Below are 11057 nucleotides of genomic sequence, written 5' to 3' on the forward strand. Positions count from 1 at the left end.
GGGAGATAACAAGACTGGAAGAACAGGGGAGCGTCCAGGGGGGACTGGAATGCCTAAACTCTTTGTCTACAGCGAATTCTCAGAGTTACAGTATTAAGCAGGAAAACGTATAGGGCTAAACTCACAGTAGCATATAAACTTACTGTGTTTAAACACCGTTTTTTTCCCAACCAAGCAGTACTGGACAGTAAACAAATACACTGCATAAACATTGCTAAAACTGGTGTTCTCTCTGAACCATTCCATATAGCTGTGAGCCAACCTTTTCTTGGGGAGCGTCTGAAATGGCACCCTATTACCTATGGTGCACACAACATACAGAAGACATAAAAATTTCAGACACAGGGATGCATCCCAAATGGCACCCTATACTCTATATAGTGCACTACTTTTTATCAGAGCCTTATGGGTCCATGCAGCCCAAATGGCACCCTATACAGTGCACTACTTTTTATCCTGGTCAAAAGTAGTACACTAAATAGGGAATATAGTGCCATTTGGGAAGCACCCATAGCCTTGGTTTGTTTGTGCTTGTTCGCTGCCCCCTCCTCCTCCCGGCCATTGCAGATGCCGGTCATATAAAGGAGTAGTGGTGCAGAGGCACAGTGTTAAAAAGTATTTCTCTATCTGTGCTCTTAGATATTGGGTTCTGTTAAAAAGGCCTTGCATTATTCAGTAGGCACAGGGAGACTGATTATTACCGATCGCAGTCCATTCTCCCATTTTTGCATCTCAAATTGAATCCTATTCCCTTTTTAGTGCACTACTTTCTTGACCAAGGTCGTGAGCTCTGGTCAAAAGTGTTGCACTATAAAGGGAAAACGGTGCCGTTTGGGACGTGTCCAGCTATGCTATATTACAGTGCCTTGCGAAAGTATTCGGCCCCCTTGAACTTTGCGACCTTTTGCCACATTTCAGGCTTCAAACATAAAGATATAAAACTGTATTTTTTTGTGAAGAATCAACAACAAGTGGGACACAATCATGAAGTGGAATGACATTTATTGGATATTTCAAACTTTTTTAACAAATCAAAAACTGAAAAATTGGGCGTGCAAAATTATTCAGCCCCCTTAAGTTAATACTTTGTAGCGCCACCTTTTGCTGCGATTACAGCTGTAAGTCGCTTGGGGTATGTCTCTATCAGTTTTGCACATCGAGAGACTGAAATTTTTTCCCATTCCTCCTTGCAAAACAGCTCGAGCTCAGTGAGGTTGGATGGAGAGCATTTGTGAACAGCAGTTTTCAGTTCTTTACACAGATTCTCGATCGGATTCAGGTCTGGACTTTGACTTGGCCATTCTAACACCTGGATATGTTTATTTTTTAACCATTCCATTTTGGAAGACAAATCTCCGTCCCAGTCTCAGGTCTTTTGCAGACTCCATCAGGTTTTCTTCCAGAATGGTCCTGTATTTGGCTCCATCCATCTTCCCATCAATTTTAACCATCTTCCCTGTCCCTGCTGAAGAAAAGCAGGCCCAAACCATGATGCTGCCACCACCATGTTTGACAGTGGGGATGGTGTGTTCAGCTGCGTTGCTTTTACGCCAAACATAACGTTTTGCATTGTTGCCAAAAAGTTCAATTTTGGTTTCATCTGACCAGAGCACCTTCTTCCACATGTTTGGTGTGTCTCCCAGGTGGCTTGTGGCAAACTTTAAACAACACTTTTTATGGATATCTTTAAGAAATGGCTTTCTTCTTCCTCTGAGACTATCACAGTGCAGGTGCATTTATACGGAGACTTGATTACACACAGGTGGATTGTATTTATCATCATTAGTCATTTAGGTCAACATTTGATCATTCAGAGATCCTCACTGAACTTCTGGAGAAAGTTTGCTGCACTGAAAGTAAAGGGGCTGAATAATTTTGCACGCCCAATTTTTCTGTTTTTGATTTGTTAAAAAAGTTTGAAATATCCAATAAATGTCGTTCCACTTGATGATTGTGTCCCACTTGTTGTTGATTCTTCACAAAAAAATACAGTTTTATATCTTTATGTTTGAAGCCTGAAATGTGGCAAAAGGTCGCAAAGTTCAAGGGGGCCGAATACTTTCGCAAGGCACTGTATCTAAACTAGAGCTAGCGTATACAGCCTCTGAACGGACTTGGTGCTATTAACAAGACTCGTTGTTCCCCTAGGTTTTTGCTCAGGCGAGATGCACAGGGGCCAAAAGAACCATTGAGAGCTGGGAACAGCGACATTTTCGATTGAATTTAAAACAATTTTGGAGGGATGCAGCTAGGTAGAGACAGACCGCAATCGACTCACAGGGTTGGTGCAGTGGAACAGTGAACCATCACAGGGTCATTACATTTGTCCACATTTAATTGATCCTAAGTTCTGGCATGTAAACGGCTGTCATCTTAGTGTAAAGTGCTCCAAACGTTCCGATAAGACTACAAATCAGCTTACTAATTAAAAATGACAAAATATGCCCAGAGTCCTCAGTCACAACTCTGTTCGTTTATGCAACTTCTCCTGTCTAAAAAAAAAAAGGAAAGACTGGCAGAGATATCAAGTAGAGGAGAGGAAGCGTTTGGCTGAGCATATGGCGCTGCTCTTTCTTATGCAGTAGATATGAAGGATAAATATGAATATATATCCGAGGCAAGCTGCTGGGCCGACTCTGGTCTCCCAGTAGGATTGGCTTACGTCCCAGCAGGGTTAGAGTTCAGCTTGATCGTTTACAGTGCTGTGGATCTAATGCATAGAACACTGGCTAATTTGCTCCCATATGGTATACAGCTATTGTATTGCCTGTTGGGCCTGGGCGATAGATAATGAACGTTAACGTGTTGACCTATGCATAGGTGCGCCCTAATAGCAAAGGCTGAAAATGTTTATTTTCCAAAACGGCACCCTTTTCTCTGTATAGTGCACTACTTTTGACCAAAGTCCTGCCTTACTACCTGCCACTACCCAGTACGCGGGGCGGCAGGTAGCCTAGTGGCAAGAAAGATTGCAAGATCCAGTCCCTGACAAGGTAAAAATCTATCCTTCTGCCCCTGAACAACCCACTGTTCCTAAGCTCTCATTGAAATTGAGAAGTTGTTCTTAACTGACTTGCAAAGTACAAATAAAAAGTAGTGCACTGTAGAATAGGGTGCAATTTGAGACGTAGAAGCGCCTTGTTTATGTGCTGAGATAAGGGGGATTTTCAACATGAGCTCTTGCAGGCGCAATTAGACTTTGCCATTAACCGTTTGTTATCTTGACTTTTTCCCGCCATAGGCGGGAAACACCTTGCTGATTACAACGCACGCGATCGATAATTAAACCAATTCAACTAGACAGATGGGTCTGTCGAATTTCTGCCATTGTTTTTTGACCGAGACCGCTTCCGTGTCACAAAGTCTTATACAACTATATGTTCAGTTGATAAAACAATGGTAAGCTTCTTTATTAAGTCTAGGGTTTGAGTGCCAATTTGTTTCACAAGAGGACCGAGTCTATAGGCTAACAACTTATGCTGTTGTCCACGGTGCTGTATTGGTGCAGTGCTGATTCTTTCATAGGCCTACTGGTTGAGAGAAAAAGGGCTATGCTGAAGTGTAGTAAGTAGCCTTCCGCTGGGCACATACGTCAGTTCAACGTTTTGATTTACATTTGGTTGAGTTGTCAACTAAGTGAATTCAACGAAAAAAAGGTTACCATGTCATTGGATTTAGATCAAAAGTTGGGTTAAAAAAATACGAAATTCCCTTATGTTGATGATTTTTTTTCAAATCCAATCAGTTTCCCACCTCATCGCATTAATTTTTTTGGTTGTAATTACGTTGATTCAACCGGTTTTGGCCCAGTTGGCTAGGCCAACTAGACTCACCAAAGACACTATATATTGACTGTCGCTATATTAAAATCCGTTTCCCGATCATTCCCAGCAGCTCAGTAATGAGAGGGTAAATTCTCTCACCTCGCTCCAAAAGGGAAATCAAATATTTCCAGTGACATCTGTGAAATGGCGCGTTTTCCCTCCCTGTATTTAATAAATATTAATGTGATAGCCTATGTGCTTGTTACGCAACAACATGTTAAATTAATTTCATATCCTTTTAGCACCCCTCGGATGAATGGTGAGGGTTTGAAAAACGTTACTTCACCGTTCCTTTTCGTTTGACTCCGCATTTGTGAGGACGTTGTTTGCTCTGTGAGGAAATGTAGCCTACATGGACTCAATCACTGACTAATTATCTATTTGCTTAGCCTAAGATAATTTCATGATTCATGCATTTACTTTGACTAACGTTTTTTTTGTGGGTTGCTGAATTGGGTGACAATATATTGTCTATTCTTGCATGGACGAGCACACATGAGAAACTTGATGCCAACTGGTCCGATGAAGGTATAGTGCAGACAATTAATTATCATTTCACTTGAATAAAGTGAATAAAGTAACTCCTTGCAATGAATATGCCAGAGACACATTTGAACCAGAATCCTCTGTAGCCTACCACCCACATGAAAAAAAATATTTTCCATAAGCAGAATTTCAAGTTTTCTTATGGCATCCAGGAGTTCAGACTAAGGAGTCCAGACTATGGGCAAAATATTAATAGCCTAATGCAATACTTTTAATCTGAATGTATGTCATGCATAATATATTGTGTGATGAACACACAGGCAGGTAGATTCATTGTATGAGTGACATCTCGTCCCCACGTGGGAAATAAAACATGACACTGCACCGAGATTGCATCAGATAAACCCATGTCTGTGGGGAAATATGGGGATGAATGAGACACGCCAACTGGTGGAAGGTGAGCGTGAGAGACAGATCGAGAGAAATGGAGAGCGAGAGAGATGGAGAGAGAGAGAGAGAGAGAGCGAGAGAGATGGACAGAGAGAGAGAAAGAAAAATAAAGAGAGAGAATACTCGGTGGGATAGTCAGAGAGAGGGACTCTGCCAGGATCCTCACTCTAGGGGCATGGGGAGTGGCTTCCTTTAAGGTGGAACTTCAGACACATAGGCTATACTTGGCCTAATGCAATACACGAGTTAGTTCAAATTCAATCACTTCAATGCACTGTACTGATATATGACTTCGAAACGACAGTAATTAAATCTAATAAAAAATGTTTTTTGGGATGGATTTAAATGCCAGTTGAACTTCAGAATGTAAAGAATGTAAAGCAGACTGCCATATATAATATATTTACTCCTGGTAAAACAAGTTCATCTTCTCCTATTCTCACTTCTGTATTTGTAAATGTGAATTGCAGACCATAATAATAGCAGTCTAAGAAACTCATTCCTAAAACAGTAGAGCAGTGCTTTATCTTACTTGGTCTTGACAACATAATAGTACACGACTCACGTCATGCAGTGGTGTAAAAAATATACAATATGCTTCTACTCGCCTCGGTCCACCTTAAATAAAAGTCTGGAAGTGATTAAGCAGCACAACCTGCTTCCTCCCCACTGTGCTGCAGAGAACCTGCCTCAACGCTGCCCTCATCCCGGCTGTGGCTAGCCTATAAAATCTAGGACGAGCAGAACTGAAACCTCACAGCTACAGACAGGGGACAGACAGCTCCGTGGTGCTGAAACCAACTGCCCGAAAACAAACTCAGCTGCTGCAACACCACACACATGTCAGGAAACATGCCTGGAATCATTGAGGGACACTCTTGGCAACTTTTCCTACTTTCATTCTTGGTTTTGGAGGGGTCGACGCAAGATTTCGGACAGACCCAGTTTATTTGCACGTCTGTGCCCAAGGATATGGACTTGTGCGCGGCTACGATGCAGAACAGCGGTCCGGCAGAGGATTTGAAGACGACGGTGATGCAATTGAGGGAGACCGTGTTACAGCAAAAGGAGACCATTATGAACCAAAAGGAGACAATCAGGGAACTAACGTCCAAGTTGAGCCGGTGTGAGAGCCAGAGTCTGCCCGAGGCGGGAGCGGGAGGCCGGAGAATAGTACCGGGCGCCAAGAACACTATGGGGGACGTATCAAGGGGTCCTCAGGACACTCTCGCTCAACTAGGACAGACTTTACAGACTCTCAAACAGAGGTTGGAGAATCTTGAGGTATGCATTGGCGTTTGTTTGACCTCCCTATTTTGACCTAGTAATTTGGAATGCAGTTTGAGCTTTCAATCAACTTTTAATCCATTCTACGCGTTTCCAATCGGCTCGGTTGATTGTATAGCACGTAGAGCTCAATGTGCTAGTTATAAGTGCTCTATATAGTTGTGAATTGCTTACTATAGGGTTATTTCAGTCCAGTCACTAATGCTATAGACCTATTTAAAGCTCTTTTTCCGCATCCAGTCGTAAAGTGATTACTCTAGAGCACTACATAAAGCCGCACCACACTCCTGATAAGGACAGACAGACGCCTCATCTTTGGACCAATTTAGGCATTTGATACAAATTGCCGAGGCAGTAAGCCCTCCACAAACGAGCTAAGCACCAGAGCTTTACCCACGACGAGCCCCGCCTCGTGCATGTAGGAGTGTTTATTTAAACCCAAAGTTATTTTAATCCCCTCTTATCTGTTCCTATGTCCTTGTTCCATGGTACAGCAATACAGCAGAAACAACGGTACGGCCCAGGCGAATAGTCTGAAAGACCTGCTTCAGAACAAGATTGATGATATGGAGAAGCAGGTGCTGTCCCGGGTCAACACCCTGGAGGAGACCAAACCGGGTCAGAAAAACGATACGGACCAGCGGAACCGAGTGGAGTCCACGCTGACTTCCATGCATCACCGGATAACGGACCTAGAGAAAGGTGAGTGAGATATGAGACAAAGAGATCATGCCCAAATGTACACAGTCAATATAATAGTTATGTTCATGTGAATGTTTGCTTATACAAACGACTAAACTTATTACATTATTTTGATAATAAGTTGCGCATAAAGTTTTAATAGTAAAAAAAATAAATCCAAATGTGGTGGAATTGCCTCACTCAATTGTTTATATGTCTAAAACAATGTCAATTTCTAAAAACAACCCTGCATTTCACTTGGTTAATTGCTTGGTGCACATGAGGTATCACTACAAACCCGCAGACCACAGTAGCTTGTCAATACAGACTGTGCCGCAGCACAGTTCTCACCACAGTGCGTAATGGGATATGGGCGATGGAGAGAGGGAGGTAGCTGCATTGCTTTGCATATCTCATATTAACACAGTGATGCCACGCTGGGATAATAATTAACGTGGCATGGAGCGACAGCCAATGATCGCTTTATTTCCAGTGACTGAACGAGAGTCGTTGGTTTTGTAGCGGACAGAGCCGCGCAGGAACTTTACCAGAGGGTTTTTAACGATGTGCGCAGTGCTTGATAAAGCGCGCACAGTGTTGGAGACCGATAGGCACATTTTGGAACATCAATCAAGGTTTAGTTCCTTACTGACAACCCGAAAGGGATGGGGAGCATGAGCGGGTTGGAGGTTAGGAAGGGGTGGCGCCTGTGTGTGAGTGAGAGAGAGGGAGAGAGAGATAGAGAGCAATTCCGTTTGCCCTGCTCACTTGGTCACATCATACCGCAGATAATAGGTTAGGAGAGAGATGCACAGTCTGTTCTAAGCCAATTATATAAATCAGAGCATCGTCAAAAAACTAAAAAGAAAGGAGAAAACCTTTAGTTAGGGATCGAACATCTCTACTGGTGGAGCAAACCACGTATACGAATAAATCAATCAATCACATGATATGACATAACTGACTATAACATAGGCCTATGAGTGCAATGTAAATGATAGAAATCACTTTAAGGTAAACAAGTAGGCCTACGTTTCGTCCGCAGGTGGGAAAGACAACAGACCACTGGACAAGTTCCAGCTGACATTCCCGTTGAGAACCAACTACATGTACGCCAAAGCCAAGAGAACCCTGCCGGAGATGTATGCCTTCACCGTGTGTCTGTGGATTAAATCTAACGCGTCGCCCGGAGTGGGCACACCTTTCTCCTACGCTGTCACAGGGCAGGCCAACGAGCTGGTGCTGATTGAGTGGGGAAATAACCCGATGGAGATACTCATCAATGATAAGGTAATGATCGCTGACGGCAATGGCATATTCTACACGGCATTTGGTTATAGGCAAAATGGTCAGATCGCCATGCGCAAATGTGGTGTGCCAGACTAGCAAATTAAACTTCGCAGCATTATGCAATGTCTGGGAAAATTATGGAGACGTGACAAGCAACTTAATTATACAAATATTGCATTTACAGCCAGTGCTATGTCTGAAAAAATAAAAAACCGTAGCAATCATTAGTTCTAGGCCAGGCCTATTTGAACATTCAGTAATGGGTGTGCTGTCCATGCTGCAGGTGGCCAAGTTGCCGTTCATCATCAACGACGGGAAGTGGCATCACATCTGCATCACCTGGACCACGCGCGACGGGATGTGGGAGGCGTTTCAGGACGGAGTGCTGCGGGGCAGTGGAGAGAATCTGGCGCCATACCATCCCATCAAGCCGCAGGGGGTCCTCGTACTGGGACAAGAGCAGGTAAAGGGGTTCACTAAATGAGGATGAACTAACTTTGTATTACATTGGTATGCAAGTCGTGATATATTGAGATAAATGGCCTGGGGGAAATAATTATATCCATTAGTAATGAAAATATTAGAGCAAGTTCTCTCTCCAATGATCAAAGGAATATTCAAGTAATGGGAAAGTTGAGAGACCTTGACGAAATTGTCAATTAAGACGTAGCCATCTAATTAAGGCCCTCGAGCTAGATATCGTAGAATACCCCCACTCAATTGGGACAATGCACAATCCACTTCAGATAGAAAAGTGGCAAATCTGTAGCAATTAAAAAGTAATAGGCATATATTGTCATGAAAAGCAAATAACGTGTGTAAATGGTTAAATTTGGGCTTCGGTTGTGATGGACCTGTCACGAAGAGTGGCTGCTTTTTATTATAGTTTTATGATAGTTAGAAATATAAATCAATGCATTTCCATGGTACAGGACAATTGTATTCCTTCCTAATACAGTACAGGATGATTAGCTTATTACACACATTTGTAATAGATTGGCCATGCGTAAAAGAAAGGCCACGCGCGTACCCACAATTCGCGCCACTAACCTTGAACTTGTCATCTTGTTGCTCCGCAGGACACGCTGGGGGGAGGTTTCGACGCCACACAAGCATACGTGGGTGAGCTAGCAAATCTCAACATGTGGGATAGGAAGCTTTCCATCGGGGATATTTATAACCTGGCAACCTGCAACAGTAAAGCGCAAACTGGCAATGTATTCTCTTGGTCGGAGTCCAACATTGAAGTATTCGGTGGTGCTACCAAGTGGACATTCGAGCCGTGCGGTGCGCTCAACTGAACTGCATTCCGACATGAAACCAAGGCCAATCCGACTTATCTGTATTTCTTTTGAGCTTCTGTCGTTGTCTTCATTTTGACGTTCGTGACAGACTATTTGTTATTTATTTAATGATAAGCTTATACCTGGGATTTCTATTAGATATTTATGTACGAAACAACATTTTTTGATCTTGAGAAAAATCTAATTCGTCTTGGAAACCTCAGTTGGACAGTGTTGGTATCTGTTTGTTTGGTTTTCTATTGGAGTTTTGTTGCAAGCGCACTTTAGCTTTTTTGATTCGCTTATTTTGTCTTGGACTGGCAGCTGGGCAATCCACGCCTTACGTTAGACAATTCACAGCACAGTGCGGAATTTATGGAGCCATCCCCTAGAGTGGAACTCACGCTGTCTGTCCAAGTATTGTCAGTATTTGACGCCGTGAAATGATACAGCGCCCTCCAAATCCCTCAACCCCCCACCCCCGGATCTTGCACTGTGAATGACGAGAGCCATGTAGAGAGAGGACGCCGAGGGTACGTTGAAGGACACTGCAAGTCGGACTGTAAAAATAATTTGTAATTGTCGTTCGCTTCAAAGTGTCTCCTGTAAACCCTGTAAACGAATGTCGTTAATTGCCTACATGCAACAAAGCCTGGGTGCCTTGGGCTAGTGCAAATATTCAGCGCATACGTTTTATGTTGCAAATGATATGTGTTGTTTGTTTTGTATTTATTTTGAGGGAGGGTGGGAGCGTTTCTTGTTATTATTCTGATAAATGTAATTTAATTGAGGTTTGTTCACGGATATGGTGACGTGTTTGGGCAGGTGTTTGTACTACCGGTGTCTGTATTCGGAATGTTACGGTGTCTGTATAGTAACAGCATGACTGAGTGACAAAACGCTGCCACATCTGCTTGACTATCCTTTCTGGGACTGGGTGGTTTTCTACTGGATTGTTATATGCTCCAAGCATGGCAACATTGAAAGATATAAAAAAAAAGATATAATTTTTGTAATAAAATTGTGATACATAAGAGTTAAAAGTTTATTCATGGGCTGGCATTAATCGTAGGCGAAAAAAAGTGTGGATGAGAAGTGAGAAAGAGAGAGCGGGAAAATGTGGGGGGGAGAGAGAATCATAATTGCTGGTTAAATCTGCTTTAATCTTGTCACATGGTGTAGGTGAAAGACGTTAGTGCTGGATAAGTGAAACACGCCTGAACTCAGACTGAAGGTCAGAGAGGTGCTGGGAACAACTGAAACAGTGTGTGTGGTGTGTCTTTTAGCTGACTGCAGAAGATAACACTCCCAAATGCTTTGTGATGTGTGCGTGCGTTTGAGGCGCGCACAGTCCCGCCCTAATGAAAGCGAGGCTGTCGAAAGAAGAAAACGCCTAGTCATATCACTCCCCTTTGCCATAGTCAATTGGTTGCGATGCAATCTGATCCCAAACCTACAGAAAGCGACATGCTATACTGTAGCCTATACTGCTCTATTTCGTTCTGTATCAGTTTACAGTGTTGTGTTAAGTGCCATCCTCTCCCATCACATGCATCATGTAACAAAACACTGCAGTCCTGGATGCTGGTGGTCTTGTACTTTGACAGTTACTGCATTGAGCTGAGTCAGTTATTATTCGTTATCACCCACGTATCAGATGGTGTCACAAACATCTCAGAGAAGCACCCACATTTAACTCTGCCTCTTGCAGCATGGCTTTTGGAGAAATTGTGCAGCCTGCACCATCATGCTTGGC

The 11057-nt window shown here is 43.0% G+C and overlaps 1 protein-coding gene across 1 annotated transcript; it reads left to right on the forward strand.

Annotated features, from left to right (window-relative positions):
• Positions 1–5381: 5381 nt before the first annotated feature.
• On the forward strand, positions 5382–10344 carry LOC110493662 (neuronal pentraxin-1). The gene is made up of 5 exons (XM_021568060.3): positions 5382–6044; positions 6542–6749; positions 7774–8018; positions 8302–8481; positions 9098–10344. The coding sequence occupies exons 1-5, from the start codon at positions 5601–5603 to the stop codon at positions 9317–9319; spliced, it is 1299 nt and encodes a 432-aa protein (XP_021423735.2). The 5' UTR covers positions 5382–5600; the 3' UTR covers positions 9320–10344.
• The last annotated feature ends 713 nt before the right edge of the window (positions 10345–11057 follow it).

The sequence above is a fragment of the Oncorhynchus mykiss genome, chromosome 17, assembly GCF_057628025.1.
Source record: "Oncorhynchus mykiss isolate SJ-2025 chromosome 17, ASM5762802v1, whole genome shotgun sequence".
Taxonomy (NCBI): Eukaryota; Metazoa; Chordata; class Actinopteri; order Salmoniformes; family Salmonidae; genus Oncorhynchus; species Oncorhynchus mykiss.